Source organism: Centrocercus urophasianus, unplaced genomic scaffold (genome assembly GCF_019232065.1).
Source record: "Centrocercus urophasianus isolate 14NV4802_14NV808 unplaced genomic scaffold, USGS_Curo_1.0 seq_13, whole genome shotgun sequence".
NCBI lineage: Eukaryota > Metazoa > Chordata > Aves > Galliformes > Phasianidae > Centrocercus > Centrocercus urophasianus.
This window is the reverse complement of record NW_024884475.1, coordinates 13,885,663-13,913,104: the sequence shown is the minus strand read 5'-3', so window position 1 is coordinate 13,913,104 and position 27,442 is coordinate 13,885,663. Positions and strand designations below refer to the sequence as shown.

The 27,442-nt window shown below is 39.4% G+C and overlaps 1 protein-coding gene across 9 annotated transcripts in view; it reads left to right on the top strand.

The window, feature by feature from the left end:
* Nucleotides 1-27,442, top strand: part of PROM1 (prominin 1) — a 58,390-nt gene that overhangs the window by 7,208 nt on the left and 23,740 nt on the right. For 6 of the 9 annotated variants that reach the window (XM_042812732.1, XM_042812738.1, XM_042812734.1 and 3 more), the window contains exons 3-7: nucleotides 13,434-13,492; nucleotides 16,459-16,485; nucleotides 17,981-18,186; nucleotides 23,814-23,934; nucleotides 26,059-26,122. In XM_042812732.1, coding sequence (XP_042668666.1) covers nucleotides 13,434-13,492; nucleotides 16,459-16,485; nucleotides 17,981-18,186; nucleotides 23,814-23,934; nucleotides 26,059-26,122 — 477 coding nt within the window. The remainder of the gene's footprint in view (nucleotides 1-13,433; nucleotides 13,493-16,458; nucleotides 16,486-17,980; nucleotides 18,187-23,813; nucleotides 23,935-26,058; nucleotides 26,123-27,442) is intronic. The other 3 variants (XM_042812739.1, XM_042812736.1, XM_042812735.1) reach the window with 1 other exon arrangement.

The window sequence follows — 27,442 nt, the reverse complement described above, 5'->3', positions numbered from 1 at the left end:
GGGGTTTGTAGTTGTATCAGTGGAACTTTTCAGTGTGCTTTTTGTTTCATTTAGCTGTCCAAAGAAAATGCTAAGGTTCGTATAATATTAATATTTTAAATAATGCCAAGGTGAAGTTTTAATGACCTAAGAACAGCTTTGGTTTGCTACTGATTAATTTTGGCATTTTAGCTGTGGCTATGTATAAAAGAAGATTATATTATTTTGTAGTATATATTTCAATTATGTTAAATCCTTTACTAATTTAACATCTTAAATTCTTTGGTTACATGCCTGTATAATATGTACCAATGATTATTTGCTTGTATTTTTTGCCATTTCTTCAATAGCTGTAGAAGAATGAAGTCAAATGAATTAATTGTATTCAGACAAGTGCCTGGAGATCTTGAGGTTAACCTGGGGAGCAAAGGTCTGACCTATTCCCTGCATTGTCTGTCTTCCCAGCAGGCTTTACTCCAGGTGTACTGAGGGCCGTTGCACGAAGCTGGCAGGAATGTCACCTTTTGAAGGAACGCTTTCCAGATGCCTCTGCTTTTGTGGCCTCTTTCCTGCCATGAAATGTGCAGATGAACTATTTCACTCTCATGAGATGTGATATGCTGAGTTGTCTGCATTCAGCTCTCAGAAAAAGGTCTTTGTTCTGTCCAGAGGCTCGCTTGAATATTTTACTCTTTTGATTATGGAAACTTGAGTTCAGTGAGATGTTTACTGCGCCTTTGTAGTAACAGGAATGTGGTCTATAGCCTTGTATGTTTTGGTCACATAATATTAAATTTCACATACAAATGATTATTGAGTTTGCTGTCAAGTCACATGGAGTTGTTTGTGTTAAGTTCTAACGTCAAGTGTGTGGATTGTTGTGAAATACAGCATTAAAGAGAAAGGAACCATCTAATAGTAAATCACTTTTGCTTACCTCGTAAGTTTTGCACGTGTCACTCATCTCATTCCCTCCCAACAGATGTTTCCAGCCAAACCAGATGTTCTCAGAAGTTTGGCTTTCAGTGCTTTCTTTAGGTGAAGTGCTTTTCCCATGCCCCCACGTACCTCACTGCAAAACACAGATTTGACGGATCATGTCAGTTTGAGTCATACCATTTAACTGGTTAATCCTCTTAATCTCTTTTGCCATATGCTGTTCTATTTTCACATTCAGTGTATTAATAGTGTAGTTAAATATTTGAAATGCTGGTTTTTTTTTTTTGTTTTCTTTTTAAACTGCCAACTTGAAATAGGATTAATTCTGATTCAGAGATGAAAATAAACATTAATCACAAGTATGCACAGAAAGCTGTTTCGGTGTGTCTGACTCAAAGCATCATCACTGCTGTTGGTCTGGAGCTCCAGAAGAGTTTGTTCCAGGCTGATGCCCTAGAGTAGTGCGCATAACCACAACATAGGGTAGAAATGTTGCTCACAGGCAGAGCTCTGTATCAACTTATAACTTTGATCTTAGAAACCTTATTTTTTTTTCCCCTTAGTACTTGGAAGTACTTAATGTTTGCTTTTCCAATCTACAGTTATGCTTAGCTGGGAGGAAAAAGAAGGAAAAAAAATATGAAAAGTGACAGGATTGCCTAACTGCATGTAGATAGATATTCCTGCCTTTGCAAGTCATTTGTGTGCTTCCAGTAGTGCTCTGATGTTGCAGTTCTGTACACCTTGAGTCCCAATAAAGCCTTCAGGAAAGAAGCTAGCATGAGCTTCCTAGCTTGTGATAAAGCAAAAGATGAAGTCCTTGGGAAAAGTTGTTCTTAAGTTTTTCAATTGCATGCAAATTTATTTAAATGTTCTTATTAGTTACTTTAAAGCTGAAAGTGATTATTTAAAAAGAAAATCAGCCATGAGGTATTCTGTAAGTTTGTTTTTGGTTTTGTTTTTACTTCCTTTTTAGTTAAAGCTGAGAAACTGTTTGCATAGCTTCAGACTAAGTATGTTGCCCATGCCATAAGGTTTGTGGGCATGCAGCTGAATCTAAGTTCAGATTTAATAGGTAAGTTATTAATGGGATTAAATGCAGTTGTTGAGTAAAGCACACTGACAGAACCTGAGCAAGGAACTGCAACCCTTTAGGTTTGCTTAAATTGCTGAGTCTTTAATGACAGTGCTGTACTGATTGGATATCTGACTGCAGTGCTTCAGCGAGTGTGAACAGATCCTGCTTCCAGTGTCATCTGTCAAATACTTTTGCCTTTACTAGATAATGTACTGCTGCAATGGGAGTGATTCGCTCTGGGCCCCTGTGAGGAGTTAATGACATACTGGGGTGGAAGAATCTGCGTGGTCACTGGCTAGCTGCTTGATGCTCAGTTGGTCACTTCAGTCATGCAGTGCCTTGATTTGTCTGTTTCTAACATGAAGAGGATGGTGCTGCTGCTGCTGTTGAGACTATAGGCTCGTTATTCCTTACTGTTAACATCTTATTAGTTTACAATGAACAGATGATAACAAAAGTTATAGGTTGCTTCCAGCACTCAGTTAAATGCTAAGTGACATCTACCAAAACAAGTTGCAGGTTTTTGTTTTGCTTAGAATTTGTTGCAAACTGAAGCTTGGCATGTTAATAAAGTTAAGTCAGTTTGCACGTGTGACGTGGTGTGCATCACCTGTTGTGCTGAGGACCTGCAGATATGAGCTTAGTGTAGAAAGGGCATGGTCAGTGTGAGCCCTGGCTGTGTGGCTGTCTTAGCGTGCCTTTGTTCCCATGGAAACTACGTGTTAGTTGCAGTAAGACGATTTTAATCTGAAATTCCACTTGCCAGCGGGATCTGCACAACAAATCTTCAGTTTCACAGCTTGTGTCTTGTAACTAATATGCAGGGAGTTCACGAGAGAACCAAGCTGAAGTTCCTTTTCTTTTTAGATAAAATAAGACAAAAATTGAAGGCATGTTCGCCTTGTTGTGCTGTGCCTGAGCATATTGCTAGACAGTTATGCTGCATACTTTTAATTACAGCTGCTTTGTAAATGCTTCTACTTCTGGATTGCACCATTTCTGCTGAAGCAGAAATGAAACTTTAATGCAAATGTGAATGCAGGACCTTGCTAGGCAGAGTATGGTGTGGAGAGGTGAACGTGTATTCCTTATGGGAAAGAACAGTAAGCAGTTTCGTAGACCTGAACTGCACCTCTCAGTTCTGTTTGCAGTCTCGTATTTTGAGCAGTTTCGGCATCTTTCAAAGCTGCTGCAAGTCATGGAGTTTAGCAAGTTTGTTTTGTGTCATCTATTCCTGAAATTGTGTCACATGAGCATATTCAGCAGTTGTAACGTTTTTTACGTTAACATTAAAAAAATCATATAATTTTTAGGTGAATATAAGCAGAGTATCCCTAGCTAGTACAGCTGCAATGGAGAAGTGTTCCTTCTTTTCTGGATACCATTGTGTATCCAGCAAAATACAGGTATTGTGTGATATGTGTGGTTTTTTTTTTTTTTTTTTAATACCTTTGGTGTGTTGGGTGAGAAGGAACTGCGTGCACACTGCTTCTGACTTTGGTTCAGGTGCTGCAGTTTAGCAACATAAGGAAGCACTCAGTTTTCCAAAGCGATTATGAACTTCTACAAAAGCTTATACTGAAATATCCTTTTCCAATTGTGTGAAGTCTCAGTATCAGTTCAGGAATGGAGCTGCACTGATGTGATATACTGCCTTTTTGTGCTAGTTTTTAACACCTACTCCTTGTGGCATGTGGGTTGATTTCTTTCTTATTGCTTGCCTCCTGGAGTTGGTTTGGGAGCACAGATGCAATTGCTGGTGCAGGAACTGAGAGGAAGGGAGGGTTCTCTGAGAGTAAGACCTGCCTCTTAGTGAGGTAGCTGTTAGATTGGCCAAGCTGTGTTGTGAAATGACCATTTCATTGAGCTGTGGAGTCACTGCCTTCACTGCAACTGTATAGTGTGGTTTGGTTTTTTTTCAGTACTGTGGCCTCAGCTGTGACATGAATTTCAGGTAAAAGCTGGAGAGAGTCGAAATGAAAATGGCAGATTTCATTGATAGGTGTTATGTATAGTAAATAGTGCTGGTATGATGTGGGTAGAACTGGAATAGGAGGGGGAAATTACAGAGCTGCCTTGTGTGATTGTATGGGGTATATGCTGAAAGAAATTCCTTAAGTCTAAGATTAGAAATACTGTGAAATATTGAGCAGCAGGAAGATAACAGGATAAATTAGCATCTTCTTTTCTCTGCCCACTCACATGCACTTAAGGAAATAGTGTTTAAAAGATCATTGCTCGTTTCATGCTGGGAAGCTAAGAGGTGCTCTGCTTGATAGCATACATATGTAAACAAGGAACACAGAAATAGTTTCTGACAAAGACTTGAGGTCTGCTACTTGTAATAGGCACCAGAAGCGTAATTTTTTTTTTTTTTTCCACAACTATTCCAAACTATAGACTATCCAGCAAATTGCCCGTCAAAATGATTTTTTGTGGATTGACAGAGCTTTTGGGTGAGGGAGGTTTATACAGATTATCTACTGGAAGCCACCATAGGAGGGGAAAAAAAAAGGTTACACTTCTCTAATGTCATCCTGCCTATTTCATTAGGATTATGTAAACAAGGAGTCCCTTATGGAGACAGGCATTATGCAAAATATATATAAGTCAGTTGTAACCAGTGTGGCATATATGATAATCTGAAAATCTACCGCTGTACACGTATCTGGAATCTTCTCTCTGCAGTATCCTGAATGCTCATTGTGATCTGGTTTAACATTGCCTGCTGGCTGTGCCTAGGAGAAAAACACACTTCAGCAGCAATTGAAAAATGACAATCCAGCATTGCAACCTTGATAACATTAAGGCGAAGCCAGCTTCCAGATGAGACAGCTATGTTCTCTCTGTCTGTTGGGAACAGTGGCTGGTGTGTGGTTTGGATGTTTTCTGTGAGAGCTGACTTGGGAAAGCTGTTGCAGTCTGGGGAAATATCAGAGCAGGGATTGAAACTATCCTGACCATGCAGCATTTATGGGAGACATGATGTACGACCAAAGAGCTGGTCAGTGGTGTTCCCTGCATCCATGCATTGGGCTGAGACCTGAGTGCATCAAACCCAGAGGTTCTGGTTGCAAGGACGGGATGAGTGAGAAGTACAGGACAGGATTATCTTAGTGGGTGGCCTTGATTAATGTTCTGGATTAAAAAAAAATTGACTATTTTATTAAACCATCTCCTAAAAATGTAAGTATTTGGCTGATTATTGCTCCTTTGTGTAGTGTGTGAGTAACATAAGTTATTTTGGATGTGGCATAGTGTCCATGTACCAGCAATTACACCAAAATGCTGAATTAAACTCCTGAAATTCTGTGTGCATTCATTCTACGTGGTTGTCTCTAAGGGATTGGCTATTTCACATAGTATTTCATGAGAAAGAGAGAAGTAGGTTTAAGCATCAGTTTGTCTGTGTTTTGCCTTTCAAATACCAGTGCACAATCACAGTCTTAGAACATACTACATGAATATAGTGGTAGTTTGTATCCCTCTCTCTGGTAGCAAAATTGTAATCAGGACATCTGAAACGTTGAGTGTCTTGTATGGTGAGAAGTGTGTTGGAATAGGTTTTGGGTCAGTTGCCTTCTCTGGTTGTGTATCACAAGTGGATTTTTAGGCTGCCAACAGAACTCCCTGTTCTTCTTGGCTTGGTGAGACTGATTCTGGTTTCTCTTCTCCCCCTCCATTTTATTTTTACGTGCTTAACTCTCTATGTATTATTAGACCTTGTTTTCTCTTGTAACTTCTAGTTCATGAAATGTTTGTGGGGAGAGAGAGAGAGAAAGAGAGAGAGAGAGAGAGAGAGAGAGAGAGAGAAAGTCTCTTAAAGGCAAATAATAGAATCACAGAACTATTAAATTGGAAAAGACCACTAAGATCATCTAGTCAAACTGTCAACCCCTTGCCACCATACCACTGATCTACATCGCTCAGTGCTGCGTCTCCGCATTTCTTGAACACCTCCAGGGATGATGACTCCATCACCTCCCTGGGCAGCCTGTGCCAATGCATCACCACTCTAAAATAATAATTTTTTTCCTAATATCCAACCTAAAACTCACTTGGTGCTGTATTAGGCCATTACTTCTCATTCTGTCACTGCTTTCCTGGGAAAAGAGAACAAAATGAAGTGAGTTAGAAGGGAAGTCAGCTGCCACAGATAGTGTAGTTTGAATTTATCAGTATATACATCTTAGTGTAAGCTTACCAGTCTGCACTGTGCAGACATATTTTCTGCTTGTCTGAAAAAAGTAAATTATTACCCATATTGCATTTTAACGTAGTTGAGAGCTTTATGTTCTCAGAAAATGCACCAATTATTTTGTTTTTGTGAAGTGTAAAAAAAAAAAAACTGTTATGGTGGTGAATATTTTTACTGATAGTAAGTACTGTTTGGGATGTGTAGCTCAGCTGAAAGCTGCCGTACAGAACAAACAGAAAGGTGAGGCATTCCTTCACCTTCCTTCAGTGTAGCAGCCTTTCCTTTGTCTTTGATTTTTGAGTGAAGGATGGTCTGGATAGGATTTTGATCCAATGTGAGTGCCACAGTAAGAAAATGTGGAAGATTTTGACCTTTGCAAGAAGGTCAGAAATGAAAAAACATAGGGAAGGAATTCTGAGAAACCACAATAAAGCTGCCAGAAAGCCACTTCTTGAGGTAATTAAAAAGTGGTACCAGCAGGACTCCGTACCAATCACGTGCTTTCTTATTTTCAGTGATTCACTATAGCAATATAGAGATAGGATTTTCTGTGCTTTTCTCAGATTATGAGAGCTTCTGAGGACAGAAGTGAAGAGCAGGAAAAATGCTATTGTTCATACAATGGAAATATGTACAATTCTAATAAAGTCCAGTATGTTACACAACCTGTGAACAATTAATTCCCTGCAGTGTGCTCAAACAGACAAGCATGCAGAGTGTACCAAGTTAAATCTTTGCTTGTAATCTGCTGTAAATCCTTACCAGATGGTGGCCTGGAGAGAACTTTAGGTAGCTACTACAAACAAAATAGATGCCCAAAAAGTAGCTGCTGTGGCACAAGCAATGCATTGCGGAAGTTTCATTGTTTTCAGCATATGAGGTGATGGAGTTTCTGTGTGGATCCTTCTTCAAAGCTTTTTACTTGTCTTGGTGCCTTCTTCATGATATATGCAAATGCACTGTGAACTCCAAAGATTTTTCTGAAGACTTCTCTCTTCAACATTTCAACAAGAACAGAACTTTCTTTGGAGCAAAGAACAGCTAGAAAGTCTCTGCGGAGGTTATTTTCAAAGGAGAAATTTTTCGTTGTGGCTGCACTATAACAGACAGTATAGTAGCTATAGTACATAGCACATAGGCTATTTTTTGTCTTTAAAGACAAGTCTTTGAAGTCTTTTACTCTGTACATTGAGTACAAGCAGAATGTGCCCAGAAATGAAAGTGTATAACTATACTACAGGAATATACTCACTCTGGGGCAGCTGTAAGGTGTGAGGATATTTTATTGAAGACTGCATTTATTTGTTTGGTCTTCCTGACTAATAAGAACTGACTAATAAAACTTCTGTAGTTTCATCAGTGTTTTGGGGAGGTTAGGGAACTTTTTTTCTGTGCATAAATGGAATTCATAGTCTATTGCTAATGTAATCCACTGCTGTATAGTTTCTTCTGTAAATCTATGTTATTTTCTGTCAAGATTGTAAAGGGAATCTGGTATTTCAGATCCTGGTTATTGCAGCATGCACATTCAGCAGCTCTTGCTGCACTACAGTTCTGCATCTTCAGCAATTGCAGCGCACCTGCTCCTACCTGTGCTGATTAAAATTCACTCAGCGTAGTCTACTCCTGTTCATGGCTACTCATGCATCTCTTTGCCTGTAGGATACTACTGCCTGAACCCTCTCACATCACCCTGCACCTCATCCACTATAAGTTAATGCTCTTTTCTAGGTGGTCTAGTAGCTTGTCTTTTCACCTGCAAATAAAGCAGTGTGTGCTTTCCAAGTCTAACAAGATGTAAAATGCATTCATTATGTATTTGCTTTTTGTCTTGGCTGGAGACAGAAACAGAGTAGTCTAGGATAAGCTGGGAATATAGCATATATGTCTTGCTTTTGATCATGTAATTGAAGAATGCAGCCAGAGAATATGATGGGAGATGATCATGTTGGTTGGAGGAAACACCATATTGAACGGAGAAGGTAACAAGGCAGGCTGACATTGCAGATATGATGAGAAGTAATTAGGCAATTTAGTTTGTATTTGCTGGTTTTAACCTCCATTCAACCATCTACCATAGAATATCAGGTCATATATCATTTTACATGTTAGCAAGCATGTGCAATGGCAAGGTTCCCTTTTTGTTTGTTTTTCTATGATTATGGTATTTTGCACTTTATTTCTTTAATGTGCAACATGATTGGGCAGGAAATTTCCTTTTGCTATCTCTAGGGTTAGCAGGTTGTCTTGTATGAGGGCTTTAGAACTGAGGGAATGTGAGTGTTGCTCCCCTTAGTCTCTTCTGTTCTGGGCTGAACGGATCAAGGGACTTCACATGCTTCTGATGCATCCTGCCCTCTAGACCCTTCCTCATTTTCGTAGCCCTACACTGAGCACTCTGTAGGTCTTCCCTTCTTGTGGTACGCAAAACTGCACTTAGTGCTTGAGGTGAGGCTCCTGCAGTGCAGAGTAGACCTGGGATTAGGGATAGAGCAAGTGTGTGGATCCACAAGGTAGTTAAACAGCAGTAAAGGGAAGCACCCTAGGTTACGTACTGGAGGAGACTTCTTCAAAGGAAGCTGAATCTGACGATAACTAAAGTCAAAGGCAAAAGGCTTTCTAACTTTGAGGAAGCAATCAAAGTTCCACTCAGGTCAAAGCAAGTATTCTAAAATGCCAATAAACTGAACTTGCTATAGAGCACCCAAAAGATTTTTTTTCTCTGCTAATAAATCTGAAACATTTTATGGTTTTCTTGGACTTGCAAGAGTTAGTTTATAGTCTGAGTCATAATTAGAGAGGAAGAAAACAATCTTGAAGCTATTTTAATTCTTTACACTAATTGTTGCTGTTTATTTATGACACTAAATGGGGTCAAACTGATCCATATTCAGAAAAACACTGAACTGAGCAGTGTATACATAGTCCATTGACACTGTCTGTTATAGAGGAAGGGGAAAGGGGGGAAATTCTGTGATATGAGATGGTGTGAAAGCACTTATTGTCATGTATATTATCAATATAATTCTCTGCGTTTGTTCTGAAGATCCCCATTCAGTGCAAGTTGAATGCTTCAGTCATGGTACTTATTGGTTGGCGTGAAGTTTTTTTCAGAACAGTAACTTAGTATGTTACATTATGCATAAAAGGATAAATGAATTTTTGGCATAATTTGATTAGTGCTGGAATTGCACTATAACTGAACTGGCTCAACGGAATTGTTTGAGCGAACATCAAGCATAGCATTCCCAAAGGTTTTATTCCAACTGTTTTCCTGTCACCTAGATTTGAAAAGCTTTCATGGAAGAAGCATTTATAACAAATTTATGTTGGGATTTACAGCCAGACTGTTTATTTTTAAATCTGCATGATTTTTTCTCTCCCTTTCTGTAGAGTAATTCCAAGAGGAAAGCCTAGTTATAACCTTACTTTCTTGTCTGAACAGTACGGTGTTATTGGCTGGATGTGCATGACGCTCAAATTATGCAGAAGATGGTGATTGTTTCATTGAGTGGAGCTTCTCAGAGGTGCTTAATATTTCATCACAAATTGCACTGGTAAATGAACAGTTCATTTGGCTAGTTAGATTTGCCAGGGCAGATGGCATGTTGCATGAGTGATGAGAGCAGGAAGGGGACGGTGCAGAGCAATAATGTAATGAGCTATGTAAACGAGCCTCACAAGGTAAATCTCTTTAACCCCAGTGAGGAAACGTGTTCTGTGCTAAAGCCTTGGATTACTGGTCCTGTGAACCAATGTGTGCAGCTGGTCAAGCCAAGATTTCAAAAGTAATCTACTTAATTTGAAAATAGAGGGCACCACTCCTTTCCGCACCTGCCTAGCACTTCTGTGTTCAAGGTGGGAACCAGACTCGAAAATTATCTGATTGGCTCTGAGGTACTGTACACATCATGCAGAATAGTATCAGGTGGAGTTGTCAGTTCAGTTTAAAATAAAAATGCATTTCAGTACTAGACTTGAGATGTCCTAGCTGGGAAAGAATGGCTCTTCATAAAAGCAAATCTAAATCACAGGGATTAGGAATTAAATGTAGACTGAGGCGTTTCTTTACTGTGCAGTAATGAGCAGTGTGTGTGAAAACACAGTATACATGGGAGCACTGGATGCTCTCCCATTTAACCTCTGAGTGCTGTTGTATTAAACATGATTACTAGTGATGTGCATAAAACTTGAGTTCCTGCAAAACCACTGAGGCATGTTTGTGCCTACTGATGTGTGGGCGAGTAACTGAAGGTAATTTTACATTTGGATTTGGCCAATATTACTTCTTATGGGAATATATATAGCTTCCACGTATCATTTGAAAGTCACAGAATCATTAAGTCTGGAAAAGACCACTAAGATCATCTAGTGCAACCACAACCCCAGTGTCCCTCAGTGCCACACCTACACATTTCTTGAACGCCTCCAGGGACAGTGACTCCATCACCTCCCTGGGCAGCCTGTGCCAATACCTCATCACTCTTTCTGTGAAGAGTTTTTTCCCAATACCTAACCTGAACCTCCCCTGGTGCAATTTAAGGCCATTACCTCTCATCCTATCATTGTTACCTGGGAGAAAAGGCCGACTCCCACCTCACCACAACCTCCTTCCAGGTTGTTGTAGAGGGCAATAAGTTCTCCCCTGAGACTCCTTTTCTCCAAATGAATTAACTTATAAAATATCTAACACTTGATATTGAAGGTTATTGAAATAGTAAATTCATTGCAAAGAATGATCAATCACTGTGCATTGCCTGTTGAGAAGAACATGCTGAAGCTTCTAAAAAAATCTTTACCAAGTAATATAAGTAATAAATCCTTATTCAGCAGGGAAAACTCCCATTCTGAAAATTAAGGAAAAAAGCAGGCTATGTAATAGCAGTCATTGTACTGTGTATGGCATAAAACCCATATTTCTCTTACTATTTAGTATCTAATTTATACAATTCATATGGGAACTTTTTTGTACTTATTTTCAGGTGTTTCTTGTTTACTATAAACTTAAAGGGGCTTTAGATTCTGATGAAACTAAACACCAAATATCTTGTTTTCTGTACCAGTTTGTTATAGTGTATTCAGGTACTGCTTTTGACCTGCAGGATATAAATTATGGAAAGGATGTAAATAACAACTGTGAATCAGAAACGTTCTGAGCAATTTAGGTGTATCACAGGCAGTCAGGGGAGTTTGGGATTTTTTTATTTTATTCTTTAATATTAGATATTCTGCTTAGAGATGATGAAGTTCAGGACTGCGCCCTGAGAACCATGGTGTAGCTACCCATGGTCTGAGCCAGGGGTTTGACTGGAAGATTTCCAGAGGTCATAGAATGGCTTAGGCTGAAAGGGACCTTAACACCCATCTTCAGTGGCTATTCTGCAGCGTATTGTTACACAGTGCTAAATGGGTAAATAAATACGTAAATGAAAAGATTACTGTAGCCCTTCTGCTTGTGAGATCAAGAGAAAATTCATTGCTTTGGATGCTTCATGCACCAAATCTTTCTTAAAATTACCTCTTTGGGAGGGATATAGATTTAAACAAGAGGAAAGACGTTTTGCATTTGCTGGTGAAGAAAATATTGTCTGACACAGCTAGTGTGCATTACATTTTGGGCTTTGTGCAGTGCTGCCCCACTTGGCTGTGCACTTCTTGCTACTGAAGCTCCCTGAGGAATTTTCAGGGGGTCACTGGGGATGCTGTGAGCGTCTTGGCACAGATTGGTTGGCCCCTGCCAAGCAATGCTTGAACATGTTTATTAGGATTGTAGCTCCTTTCTTTCACCTAGGTGCTTATTTTACTGATATTTTTGTTTTACCTCTGTTACTGTGGGATTCAGCCTTATCTTCTAGCTTCTGTGTAGTGTTTCAAAAAGGGAGTTGTATGAATTCCTTTATCATCAACTGCTAGCACGCTTCCTGCATTTTAAAATACACTTCCTGTCTGTGAATGATTTACTGCTTGACACTCCTCTGATATGTTAACATTAACAGATTTTTACTTTAATTTTTTAATTTGCAGTCTTGGTGGCTACATTTTCCTTGCAGGGAAAACCTTCCTTGGCACATTGAAAACAGCAGTTGTTGCTCTGCAGTTGCGTTTGATTTTTGTGAGGGACTTCTCAGGATCTCTTGAACTTGCAGATCAGTTGGGTGCTGGTGACAAGGATGGGGGGAGCTGCCTGCTTGGGGATTTGTTTTCATAAACTTGTGCAGAATTAGAGCAGAGTGAGATCACAGCGCCCTTGAGCACACTGAGCCTTGTGCTGGATGAGCATGGGATCAGGGTGTTCCTTCCTAATGTGTTTCCTTTTCCTCAGAGACCAGAAGCTCAGTCCGTCATTTTTCCTGGACATCTGAGCAGGGCTTCTTTTGTGCAGCCTGGCAGGGAGCAGAGCTAGAGCTTGCAGGTGCAGGGCATCACTCTAGTGGCCAGCAGCCTTAGGTTCCAGCATGGTTCCCATAGGGATAGTAACACATTTGTGAGGGCAGGCTGCTAATGTCTGCAAAAGGAGATCCATTCCTTCTGCTGCTGGGGTTTACTGCAGCAAATAAGTGTGGCATAGTTGCATTTCTGATGTTGAGTGGTGTTGATGTTAAACTCCTACTTCATTTTTTGGGTGATATCTTGTAGAAGTGAGTGAAATGGAGTTGCACGTGCAGTACCATGTGGATTTGTTCTGGCTGTGTTGCATACCCTTGTGTAAGGTCTGTTGGTCCCAAAACCAGGAAAGAATAGAAACTGGAATAAAGTGGGCAAGATAAGGGTCTTCTTCCTTCTATTATCCAATCAAGAAGTCATTAACATGCTTGTTTTGCACATTATCTATGTAATTTTGGGTATGTATTTATATGTATCTATGTATGTGCTTATCTTAGAAATTAAGCAAAGCTGACACTCAGAACTTTGTCCAAGTAATTGATAAGTTTGTGCTTAACTTTTAATAATGTTGCTAAGCTACAGAAAGGTGACCTTAGAAAAATCTTCACTGCATTTCGGTGGGGTTTAATTGATGTATACCCTGCTTATCTTCCTGTGATCTCATAAAATACACAGTCAATTAAAAATGTTGGTACTAGACAGGTTTATGTAAAGTCTTATGTGCTTGCTGATCCTGCAGATGTCTATTCTTAATTGCATATTGCCTGCCTAAGAGTAGAATTCATACCATCCTCTTTCCTCCATTTTTATAATGTATTTTGTTTAAAACTCTGCAATGTTCTTGCTTATTTTCAGATCTCATCAGAAAACTAGCACAGCAGAAGTTTGGAAATACACAGGGCGATTATCAAAAGGTAAATTGTGTGTATCTGCATAAAATAATGAAAACAGTGACTTTGAAATTCAGTTTTATTTCTAAAATAGTGAGTAGTATTTTAAAGCTAAAACAAAAAGATACGGGAATGAAATTTGAGGGCAACAAGACTGATGGTTTCTTATAAAATTTGAGACTGAAATGTATCAAAAATGTCACATAGAAATTTCATATGCCAGTGTAAAAAACACATAGTTAAGCCTCCATTATAAATTCCATCTGTAATGTGATTGCAGTCCTTATTATGCAGAAGGTGAAGTCCCTTTGTATTGAAAAGACTGCTTTTATTTAAAAATGCTTTATAGCAAGAGCGATTACTGCTCAGTTGTTATGTTAGTTTCAGCTGTTTTCCTCAAAAAGTTCATTTTACATACTGCTTGTGGTGCCTTGGTCAAACTAAGTTTCCATAGTCTACTGATAAAGAGTTTTTAGAGTGTGCTAATCACATTAAGTATACTCTCCATTTTCTCTCTAGGTTTGTGATTTTTCTGTGGCAGTTGAAATTCTTAGGATGTCTGTTAGCAAGAGAAAGTGGAATGGAGCTTGGGTCTGATTTCAGGCTGTTCTTGAGGACGGTGCCCCATCTTTGAAGCAGTGTCACTGCTTGGGCCTTCTTCCTTGTGCAGTAGGAGTCATAACCAGGTCCACTCAATGAACAAGTGGTTCCCTGTGAGCTTACTGTGGTGTTCTGACAGGTAGATGAGCATGGAGCTTGGCATACAGGCATTAATCTATTGTCTTGATTGAGGATGAGCTGAATGACCTTGGGATTTGCAGTGGGAAAACCTTGTGTTTCTGTGCCTTTCTGACAGCAAGCTTATCACTCCAGGTGTTTGATACACTCTGCATTACACTCGGATATCGTCCTCCTGCTGCATCAAGCAGCACTTGCCAATCCTATGGGCTCATCTAGTGTGGCTTTGCCTTAGCAGTGCAACACCTGTCTATGGTGCGGGCACTCCTAGAGAGCAGCGTGGTGGGCTTTGTTGGCTGGGCCCTTGGATAAAGCGTTAGAACATAGGTGGTAGGATGAGCTTCGGTGTAGTGATTAGTAACTACTATGTAAGTCAGGAGAAATTTGAGACTAATAGCTGTAATCTGTAGTTAAAGCCTTTGGTAAAATACTGTGTGATTATAGGGTGGCAGATACAATATCTGGTGTGCTTAAGATGTAGGCCATCTCTAGGACCTAATTCTGACCAGAATAAAATTCAAACCTTGAAACAATTGTGAGAACAAATCAGGGCAAGTGGAGAGTCTTGCAGAAGCCAGAAATATCAGAGAGATATGAAGAGGTAAGTGGGGCTGTGAATGTGCCTCTGGAGGAGCTCCCAGCAGGAGCAGGGAAATGGGAATGTCCCTGAAGGGTGCAAGTAGAAGACTGGAAACATTGCCTTGGATTTGGTTGCGCAGCCAGAAGGAATGAACTTGAACATGATGGGGCTCTGGGAGTGTTTGTTAGGATGGCCTGGGAAACACATGGGTCTCCAGAGGACAGTGGATTACTCCTGATAAATACATATATCTGGAGAAGAAACACCAGAAGAAAGGCTCCTATTTGGGAACACGGTGATGTTATCACAGAAGCAGGGGAAGAAGTGGGCCATGTGTGAACCTACATTAAAGGAAGGCTCACTAGTTCACCAGGGAATTGAAAGAAATAGGAAATCTGACTGCTTCTGATATTTATCTTGTTAAATTTCTGCTGCCATTCCTTCATCTCTCTCTCCTTTTTGTTTTGAAGCTAGAATGTGTTAGTGACTCAAGAGGCCCTCCCCAGTTCTGCACTTTGTGTCCCTGTGATCCCAGCTGGACTCTTGCATAGATGCCTCATCATCCCCTGACAGGGATTCTGAGCTGCCAGGATAATCTGACAGCTGAGCACAGTTGCTGTGTGCTCACAGGGACTCAGCTCATCACTGCTGCTGCTGCGACAGCCTTAGTTCTGCTGGGAGATGGCTTGCTAAAACCATTCAAAATCATACATGGTACCATATTTATAAGGGAGGTTAGTGGTACCAAATAGGACTGTGACTCTTCAAAGCATATTGTACAGTAGAAGTTCCACAAAAATGTGTGTAATGCTGAAGAAGAAACTTGACTACAACTTGGAAACATTCCTGATTCACACACAGCAGACTTCAGGTTGAGGGTCTGCTGTTTTACCTTTGTAGCTTTTCTTTTCTGCTGACAAGAAAAGGAAAAGCATTATCAGGTGTGAATTTGTCATATGGAGATTAATAGGGTAATACAGTAAGTCTGTTTTCACTGTGAAAACAAGGGGAAAATTAAGTTCTTCAGAAATTCCTGTCACTGTGTATTTCACTTCTAGTGTTTTCTTGAAATACAGATGAAAAATGAATTAAGAATCTGTTAAATACACTTCCCCGTTCCTTCTTGAATGCCTTCATTTTTTACTTTTGCATAATTTATAATCTCTCCATAATTAGTTGAAAGTGCATTTTCTGTGTAATCTGTTACATTCCCAAAACTGCTACTGAAAATGCTGCACTTATGCCAAAATAAAATTAGCATTGAAAAGAAAATGTTAGGAATATCACAGGTCAGTTACAACTGGTGGAATTTTTGAAGGAGTCACTAAACCACGAAGAGACACAATCTCTGGCCTTGAGATTGTTGGGAATTAAAAGAAACATATGTTTGCTACACTGATTTGCACTGCTCTAAAATGGAAATGTGTGTTGGACAGATCTTAGATTCCCTTTACTTACAAAGGAAACCAGACATTACCTGCTGTGTATTTTATTGTATGTAATTCTCTGTAATTACATAGTTGTGCTTCTATGCATTATTTTACTTCAGTGGCTTTTTGTTATTGTTTCTGTGTTGTTAATTGTTTTGATTGTGGTTAATTATTCATTACTCGATTTGTTTTTGTGCATGCTGCCTGTTACACACACTCTCCATTTGTTTTGACTTCCACAGCCCGAAAATGTTGTCCTGACACTCCAGGTAAAGTCTTATCTGGTAGATGTACAGCTTTGACAAGAAACTAACCATGTCAATATGCACTACTCCTATTAAAACAACTATTTCTTACGTTTTATTTTTAATTAGTTTTTTTTTCCATCTAACCTATTTTAAAATGTACATCGTAGAATAATTTCTGATGTGTTCAACTAACTAAAAAAGAAAACAGGAATGTTTTTGTGGGTTCCTGTGTAGTCTTTCAGAAAAATATCCATGTTCCTCTTGCTAGTATCTAAATTGTGTTCTTCAGAAGGAAGAACAGGTTTAAACCAGCTGTTAGTACTAATGACGATTAAAGGAAAAAAAAACAACACAAAAACTAGATTTCATCCTAGAATTGGTAATTAGGTCAGAAATTTGCAACTCTGCTAATGGTGATGGTTGCTGTATTTGGATCAGTTGGTAATTAGGGATTGCGAGGAAGGGCGTCAGTGAAGCTGGAACTGGAGCATGATAGATAGCTTGTGTGAAATTGTAACTTATTTTGCAGGACAATATGCAGCCCCAGTTTCATCTGAGGCTGCCAAGCTGACCTTGTGCTGGCAGATCTATAAAACAGAGGAGGATTCAAAGTACGAATGAGATAATTATTTCTCCCAAAATTGTAGAGAATCTGGGAAGAGAGATTTATTAGGCAGGAGGGACAGCTGGGGCGGGCCAACCCATGCTGCCCAGCTGGGCAGACACATGGCTGGCCTGGTTTGGGCCGTGCTGCCCTATGTTGGCAGCAGCTGTCCCTGGGAGGCTTGCAGTGCCTCACAGGCACTGTGCCCCAAGCCAGTAGGGTATTGCATTGCAGGTTTTCCTTTCCTTCCTTTCTTCCTTCCTTCCTTCCTAAGCATGCTGTTAGCTGCTGATGTTTTGCTGTTTGGCACCACAATAACTGTATTTACCTGAGGGAGCCTAAAATCCACGCTATTACATTTTTCAGTTCCTAAGCAGTTTTTTTATCTGGAGTTTGCAGAAAACTTTGCTATTGCAATCCATCATCCTGGAAGGACATCCCTTGGCTGATCCCATGAATCTTTCCACACCTGATTAACAAAGAGAACAACATACCCTCCCAACCCAGTGCAGCACTGATCCAGGCAGCGTTGCTGACATTTATGGAGGTCTTTTGGAAACAGATGTGGGCAACATTAGATTTGTGGTCCAAAAATTTTAACATGTTCATTTTTAATCTACTTCATTTGCATCACTTTGTATTCATTTCACGTGCACATATTACTCACATAGAATGCATTCCTGTAGCTTACTTCCTAGTGCTCTCATTAAATAACTGTTAGCTGTTGGTGTCTGCAATGTTACATATATTTTTGTTACAAAAGTTGTTGATTATTGACAAAAACACCGGGCCCATAGCCTCAGAGACGTAGTAGATGGTTTAGTCTTTAGTTTAATTGTTATTAATTTGCTCTGTATGATTGCAGTGACTGTTTGATACCTGCTATTACCACTATTTTTGTCTGAATTGCAGGCCATCTACTATGAGATCGGTTTTATAGTCTCCGCAGCCTTGGGATTGCTATTTATTTTGTTACTGCCTCTTGTGGGACTTTGCTTCTGTATGTGTCGTTGCTGTGACAACTGTGGTGGGGAAATGCATCAAAGACAGAAGAAAAATGCTGACTGTCAGAGGAGCTGTTTTGCAACATTTCTTTTTGTTGCTTCTTTAATAATAAGGCAAGTGTAATAGAACAACACAAAGCTTGGTATAGCACTAATTTTGCAGTGCCGTGTGACATATGATGTTACTCTATTAGCCTGTAGGTGCAGAAATGATTTTATTATGCTAAATAATATTAGTACTTTAATATTAGTACTTATTAAAAAAAATGCGACTGCATTATAGAAGTGCTGCTGCCTTTGTTATCCCCAGGTCATTATGTGTTCACTTGGGAGGAATGCAGATACAGAACGCAAAAATTAAGCCTGAATGTGACAAATGAGGTTTCTGCCAGTCTCAAAGTGGCAATTGCAGAATGTTACGTTAAACTCTTGAATAAATGATACTGTCCTATGTTCAGTCCATCCCATAGAGAACCTGAGGTACAATGTACTGTTTTGTTCTTGGAAGTGGTGAGAAAAGCCATTGTGTGGCCTCCTATGGTATTCGTCTAATAGATTTTCTTATAAGTTCAAAATGATGGGTTTTCTTCTGGGCACTGATGGAATTGTTTAAGCCGTGCATGTACTCACTGTATATGCTTGAGTTTAGTCACATTTTGCTGCTGTTGGCATGAGGAGTATTAGCATCCTCTTGCTCTGTGCTGGGCATGTAATGAGTGATGAGGGACTGCAGCCCAGGCTTTTATTTTCTCTGCAGATGCTTTCAAAATATATTGTTTGCTTTCAGGTTTTTTTTGTTTTGGTTTGGTTTGTTTGTTTGTTTGTCTTTTTTTTTAGTTTTCCTTCAACTTCTTCATTTTTTCACATGCCTGTTTTTCTTATTTTCTTATATTCCACACTATGTGAGTGTTCAATCCAGTGGGACTTACCTTGTCACTTCACTGTAACCTTGATTTCTTTTCCCTTTTACTGCTGTCTGTCATGTTGAATTAAGGCATTCCTTATGCTTAACTGTAGCACTTGGGGATACCCTGTGTTAGATCATGCTCTCTTCTGCCAGATGTCGCTGACAGACATGACACTTAAGTAACCTGAATTCCAGAAAGCCAGAAAGTACAGCAGGTTATACATTCCTGCCACAGTTACAGGACAAAACTTCTTAGCACAGTAGTGCTCAAAGAAAATGTATTATGAAGTTACCCTTCAGCATACTGGAGCTTCAGGGAGCTGACAGAGCTTGCCAGCACCTTTACATCATGTCTCAGGACACTGTGTTCGAGCTGTAGTGCCTGAGGGGATTTTGCCTGTCAGCAGTGAGTGCATTAAGGGATCCTTCTCCTGTCAGTCTTTGACTGGTGTGTTTGCTGCCAGCTGTTGCTGTGGTTTTAAGTAAACCCCGGGTCGTGAATGGAAGATCAGTGAGCCATACTAATACACTTTTCCAGGGCAGGGGAGACTGCCTCTTTAACTCATCTTTTGTATCAGGCATCGGGAATGTCAGGTGCATACCCCAAGGGAAGGCTTGGCCTGAGCTTTCTCCACAGGCTGCCATGGGCAGAGATGATCCCGTAGGACTTGCAGCTAAATCTGTAATGCTGTAAGTGCTGCGCAAGGTGAAGAGGGGCTTTGTACAGCTTGTATTGCTGATCTCAGCCTGGATGAGGCAGGTCTGGTTCTCGAATTTCCAGTTTATGGCTACACAAAACAAGAGCCTGCTGCCCTTCCCAGCTCTTCTTCAACAAGGGAAGAGGGGGTGCTATGCCTGGATCTATTTAAATCCATGGCAGCTTGCTTATTACTGTGCTGAAATACAAGGGAGAGTTATGCTAGTAGCCATCTCTCCTCCCCACCCACCTCACACAAAAAAGAGAGCCTGAGATATACCTGTTTCTCCACCTCATATACTGTCCTCAGCCTAACTCTCTTTGTGGGTGCATTTCTACTCTTCTCCCTAGTTATCTTACAGTTTCAGCTCAGTTGGAAGATTTACTTGTAGTTGTTTTTTCCAAATCCACACTTCTCACAGATTGGACCACAGCTTTGTACATTAACCGTGTCAGTAATGATGGAACGAAAGAGTTCCATCTTGAGCAAGTAAATTGCTTCTGGCTAATTGCAGACACAGCCAAAAGAGCAGACCCCACTGCTACTGGGTGACATCAAGACTGGCTTGATGTCTTGGCTGGGAGAGGAAGCTCAAATGCATGACAGAAGAGTATAAGCAGGGAAAAGATGTTGAGCACAGAGCTTGCAGTAGGTAGTACACATAGATAGCAACTCCTGGGAAACTCTGGTAACTTGTGGATGGCTCTTCTGTGTGTCAGTATATATGTGTCATGCCTGTGTATGCTGTTAGTTCAGATTGTAGGAGATATCAGCTAGCAGATTTTAGCTTCTTACCTTTCCACTGATGGTGCTCTGGATAACAGGATCAGGGTTTAAGTTTACTGAGAAGTTGTGTAAAGAAAGGAAAAAGATTACATTATTTTTCTTTTCTAAATAAAGCAAACAAAAAGCTGTTCTACAGAGATGTGCTCTCTGAAGGCAGAGTGTGCTTGTTACAGTGGGGTTTCCTCAAGAAGAAGTATAAGGAAGCAAGTAGGAGTTGTGTTTATGTAGTCAGTTGTTTATTTTGAAGTACACAGGCTTACATTCCCTAGAAGATGCATTTTGTGCTTGAAATACTTTTCTTGGTAGAGTGAGTCTGAAGTACCTCATGGTTTTTGTAATTTCATTTTCCTGTATTGCCATCCAAAGATGGGACATTTTAATTTATTTTTAGTGAAAATGTACGTGCCAGTGCCAAACTTAATGCCAGTCATAGGAACTAGTTTGGCTGATAGGACAGACTAGCACGTGGTTGGTTTTCTGTCCTTCAGAGAGATGGTGGTGTTGAGTTCTTTTCTAAAGTTGTAGTCATATGTATGAATTTGTGGTTGTTATGTATGATGTACTAGGCAAAGCTAAGTCTGATGGAATGGAAACAGTATTGGTATCTTGACAAATCCATCTCTGAGGCTTTGTAGAAAGCATTTGGGCTGTGTGGAATTGCTAACACGCGTTGTTCAGAATCTGGGAGTCAACCTTAATCAAAAGATTTGGTGAGCAGGTTAGTACAGAGAGCCCCCACCCGCTATTTGTCTGCTATTTGGTGGTGGGGAAGGTGCCATTTACCCAGTATGTAAATCAGTTCTGTTTCTATTCTGTGAGTTTAGTTTTTTTAGCAACACAGCTAAAGAAAAGGCTTAGGACCCCCCTGTAACCGGAGTAGTGACTTCTGTATCTCGATGACACCCAAACAGGAGCTGAGCATGGAGGATCTGACTCCTGAGCTTGTTTAACAGTTGTGAGATGTCCTTTTTCTTCCTCCTTTATGCTTTTCTCCTTGTAGCTGCTTACTGAATGTTGACGCAAGGTTCAGTTATATAACAAATAGATTTTTCTTTCCTCTCCGTGCTGTGTATTTGTTTAGTTGCATTCAGAATGTAGCCGCAGTTGTTCCGGATGCATCAGCTGTATAAAGTATCTCCCCCTTGTCCCATGTCCTCCCACCCCTTCCATTTAGGAGACTGAAGAGAAAAATGATCATGCTCAAATCTCACAAAGTACTGTTTTGTTAGCTTGAAATTGACCTTTCTAGCCTGTGAGCATAACTCTGAAAAGGCATAAAAACGCTGGCAGCCCAAAGAACAAAGATGGCATTATAAACTGAGTCCACAGAGGGACACACAAATGTTTGCTTTTCCTGATAGCTTCAGATAGTTTGCCTTCAGATTTGAGGAGGAAGAAAAATATTTGACTGCCTTAATAGAAAAATGTTTTTAAAACCATTAGCATTACTGTAGAAAGAAGACAAATTATATGTTGTATGTGTCCAAAGTGTAAATCATTTACAAAATGCAAACCATTGGAGGTTGTTCAGGTTCTTGGCATTTTGTGCATCCTAAGTTCATTGTTCTTTGGTAGTAGCTGATGTTAATGGCTGCAGAATGGCTTGGCCATGTTGGAAATATAGCTGCCCCTTGCTTGCTGTTGGTTAATTAGTAAGGGTCACTTCTTTTGGGAAGGTAGCTGGTAGTCAGCATTAAAGGCAGGGCTGAAATTCTGGTACGGTAGGAAGCCATCTCTAACTTTGTCATGCTCTGAAACCGAACTTTTCCTACTGAGTGTCAGCAGCAAAAGGTCTTGTACTTGAGAGAAGGAGAGCAACCCTTCACCATGTTTGGGAAAGCTAAAATAGGAAAAGATGAAGATGAAGATTTGTTTGGGATCACTGGTAAAAAGAGGAGATGAGCCTCATCGGAGTGTTTGCTCCTGTCTTGCTGAGATGCGTGTACCACATTATTCAATGCGCTCACCATCCACCATCTTATTTCTCATTTGAGTGCCTATATTATGGCTTAATTTGAGCTTAAATTCTCTGGAGCAAGAATTTTATTTGCCCAGTAGGGAGGTAGTATAAATTTCCTTAAAGTCCTTTTTTAAAATATTAGGTCTTCTTAATGCCATCACATGAAGTTTGTCAGTTTGGGAGGAGTCCAATGCCTTTTGTGATGGTTACTCCCTTCTGTCCTTTGGATTGGATGTCCATAACATTTGTTTTCAGGATACTGCCTAATTATAGCGCTGAGCTGTTTCACTGCAGCACAACTGAGGGACTGAACTAATATGCCATCCAGAAATGCCTGTAATGCATCTGGCTGCAGGCTTCAGGCAGTGCTTCCCTTTGGGGTTGCGTCATGCCTTTGATGAGTGGTTCTTTGCTGTCTACCAGTTAAACCTTGAAGCACTGAGTGGGTTTGTTTTCAGCCTGTTCTGGAGCTCTCAATCCTGCATCCCTACCTGAGGCCACTCTACTTGTCTCCTGGTGCCTGTAACTGCAAAGGGTTGTTCCCAATTGAAAGGTTAGCTGTTATGAGTATGAGATGGGTTTAAAACGAACAAAAAAAAATCTTGCTCCTGTTTATTTTACATCTAAGCTAAACAAAACGAAACGAAACAAAAACCTAGGTAGTTTGTATGCTCTGAAAGATTTTGGAGGCTCTCATGGGATTTTTAATTGCCTTTTTATCTGATGTTTGTTTGAATCTACTGTGTTTTGATTAGAATTTTGCAGTGGGGATGATCCAATAGGAGATAATTAGCGGCAGTGCTGATTGGAAGTCTTATCCTGATTCCCACCTTTTGTTTTATTATCAGGAAATGTTTATATGTTTTTTAGAGCTAATGGGAACTATTTTTAAAGTATGTATATAATTATGTGAATAAATAAAGCCATTATGAGCAAATGTTGCTGAAGTTCTCAAATGTAAAATATTCAATGTAAAATTTTCAATATTCAAATGTGAAATAGTTATTTTATGAACATTTGCTTTTGGCTTTGTCAGCAATAATGATAGTGGTGGAAGAGTGTAATACTGATGAGCTGCATACAATTCACATATTTGCTGATGCTGTCAGTGCGGATGGGTAAGTGTATGTAAATTTATTAACTTCTGAAATCTGTGGGTTAGCACTGCTTTTTCGTTTTCTTTAGTAGCACCGTATCTGCTCTGACAGCTAATTCCTCTACTTTGCCAAGTGGTGTATATGAGATATCACAGTAAAAAAGACAAAGTGTAAGCTTAGGGAGACCTTTATTTTCATAACGTTAGAGTTTTTTTTGCTGTATCTTTTGTTCTGGTTTAAAATGTTAGGGCGGGCATTCACTGTAATAAATATTTTATCTGTATTTTTTGTAGCGTTGGAGTGCTTTGTGCATATGCTGCCAACCAACACTTAACTAGTCAAGTCCGAGGAGCAAAGAAACTGGTCAACAGTAATTTTAAAGATCTGAAAGTTTTCCTTAACGACACTCCAGCGGTAAAGAATTTTTTCTTTATGGGGAATGAGGGCGGGAGGGGAGAAGTATAAGGAAGAAGTATTGCAGAAAATACTCGTTTATTTCTGTTTGATATAAATGACAACCACAGCGTGGTGTTAATTCTCTGTTTGTCACTCTCATAAAGTAGAGTAAATGAGATGAGAAGTTTTCATATGACTATGCATGTTCGAGAACAAACATTATTAGAGCAGCTTTTGAATCATTGCATCTGGGAAGTGCAGTTAAATTTTTCAATATTGAGAGTTGATCTGTATACAGTTATTAATTTGAGCAGTGTGTTGTGACAGCCTAGTGATGCGGGTGTATGTCAGGAAGTGGAGGTTGCATCAAGAAACTCTTGAGAGAGGGTGCCTTTTGTGCAGCTGCCTTGGGGCACAGAGAAAGCTTGCACTGAAAGATAAAACCAATGGTCTCAGAACTCACTAGGTTCCTCTTCACTGAGTGATTATAGTCATAAGTATGTGACAGGAAATATCGGAATAGAAAATCTTGTTACATGGAAGGAACTATTCTAATAGAGAAAAAAATAGGCTCCAGCTAAAAAGCGGAGAAGAGCAGTAGAACTGTGGAATTTGAAAGTGTCAGGACTTGAACATTGGTGCCAGGAGTTCCTCAAAGTTTCAGCTGTGTAGCAGGTTTTTTGTTCGTATGCAGAATTATTAATTTTTCTTTCTTAGACTTGATAGCACTTGATTATGCAATCACTAGATACATCTTACAAGTCATTTTTGACAGATGAGGTACGCAGATATCATGTATAGACACACACGTGTAAGGATTTCTTAAGACAAGGACTTCTGTTTCTTTAACAAGTTATGGAATCCAATTCATTGGCTATAAGCTCTGAAATCCTAACTGATGTCCTGGCCTTGTGAGTACGAGGTGTATAACATATAGGAGGATTTGAAAGTAGTCACACGTAAAGAGTTCTTGTCATAGCAGATTAGCAGACTACACGAATGCTGTTGCTAACACTATTAGTTGCATGAATTGCATTTTGTCTATGACATTGCTGGAAACAGTGCAAGCCTTACAGACATGCAAAATGTTAGTCCTCTGGTTTGTCTAGGAAAACCAACCAACCATCACAAAAAAGCCTACGTCTTTCTTGGTAGGAAAAGCTCTTTTTATTCTTTTCTCCTTTGTTTAAAAAAAAAAAAAAAAAAAAGTCTGTCTCATACTTTGTGATTTAATTACATCCACTGCTGTATGATGTATGAGTTGTTTTGTGGGTGTTTTTTAGTTTCTTTTTTTCTTCACTTCACTGAAAACTTGAGGCTGCAAGCCAAATACACTTCTGTGCACATCTGAGTCACTTCTGTTTAAAATTGGAAGCGTGTTTACTGTGCATGTTAACTTCTGCATGACTCGGTTAGGATTCATACTGCATTACTTTAAACATGCAGAAATCAATCAAAATTACTTCATACCTGTAGCAAGATTTCCTTCAGGAATAGTTATTTAATAGCCTTTTGTACAGAACCAGGAACTGGTGATAACTAAGTTGATATTTTATATCGACTCAGTGCCTTGGTGGAACCCAAGTTGCAGCTGGACCAGATCTGTTTGTCAATGAAAACCATTTGCGTTAAGGCAGAATGACCAGCTTCTTTTGTAAGGGGAACTCTGAGAGGCTGTCCCCATAAAAGCCAGACTGGACTGTGAATTGCTTCAGAACCACTATCCCATAAATTTGCTGCACAATTCTTATTTCAAGAGAAATCATCTTTTTAATTAGAAAATCAGAGGAATGAAGACATGCACAAACGTACTGTGCCTGAGTGAGTTGAAGCCTTTGTGTTGCACGGTTTCTGCTACTTAACATTTTTAAGTAGAGTCTTTTTCCCCAGAGATCTTCCAGTATGTTTCCCAATAAAACCCATCTTTTTATGTGCAGTTGTGCTAAGCAGGGTTTTAAAACATTTAGTTAACTGAAAGCAGTAGAACTCCGGAATTTCGGGGGGGGTGGGGGAAAGGGTTACTGCACAAATATTTGGATTGTTTCAAAGTGTGGCAATTTCTGACTCATTATTTGAAACTATTATTATTTTTTTTTTTTCCCAATTACTTTAATGGTTTTTCATATCATCTTTTTTTTTCAGCAAATTGACTACTTGGTGAGCCAGTACAACACAACTAAGGATAAAGCGCTCTCTGACCTAAATAGTAAGTACTTTGATTTAGAGGGGGTTAGTGATGTGTTGTTTACTTAAAGCCTTCAATAAGATAATGTAAACAGCTCATAATGCAAAGTGAAATTTGAATTACGATTGCATGCTTTGCAAACATAATTATTGTTCTTAGTGTTAAATGAGACTAAAATCTGAGATTCGATCCATATAAAATGACTTGGAGCTGTTGTAATGCAGACTATTTTCTGAAATAAGTCTTTTGTTAAATTGCTTACTGCATAAATCAGGGTAGTATTTTTTCCCTTTTTTACAATTCAATAGCCACTAATACTTGTGTTTTTTTAGAGTATTATTCCTGAGTCTTTACTGTGGAGCCAAATGTGAAGGAGAAGAGCTTTTAGCTGTTGCTGTAGTTACAATAACTGTAGATCTCTGCATTTTTTTATTTTTGTTGTTGTCTCTTTGTCCTCTGCTCAGCTAGAAGTTGAAATAAACATTTATCTTCTTTCCAAAGCTGCTTATTGTATTTGGCATTTCAGGATGAGCATATCTTGAAGAACGAGACATAACACTTGAAATACAATTGCTTCACCTTCTCCTACAGTACAGTCATGATAGGAGGCATCACCTTATAAACCTCTCAATAAACAGAACCAAACCACTGAATTTTTTCAGAACTTTCAAAAATGGTAATAATAGAAAAGGGCAATCATATTCAGTATAGATTAGAATTCAGTATACATTGTTAACATGTACTGATAAGTATGTCAGTTTGTGCACAGGTCTGCATTTCAGACTGAAGTGCAGTGCAGAAATATCAAAACTGATTGTGAACAGGATTGCTGGAAGCAAAGACAGTAACTTTTGATTCCTAGAGTCTGTACTTTGGTATCAGTTTAAAGCATGTTATAGGAACAGTTTTCAGTGCAGCAAGGTTGACGTACTTTCAAGTCAGTGTGTCTATTAAAGGTTACTGAAACACACTGAAGGCAGTAGCCAAAGCAGTATTTGCACATATTCCTAACTATTTCTGTGCAAGAACACTAAAAAAACTGGGCATTGTATAAGTCTTTAAAAACAAGAACAGTAGCTGAAAAATAAATTAGTTAGTAACTGCACTTCAGGTACTAGCTTCTAGCTTTCAAACCAAGAATTCAAATTAAATATTTATTTACTTTCAGTGCAAGTTTAATATGCTAGCTTATGGGAAACTAACTGGATTTGTGATAGGAGTGCTCATCAATAAATAAAGATAGCTTTTATTTTCTTGTACAGTACTGAGACACCAGAATTAAGTGTGTGACACCTGAGGACGAAAGGATTTCGTTAAAAGTGAATCAACAGTAGAATAAAC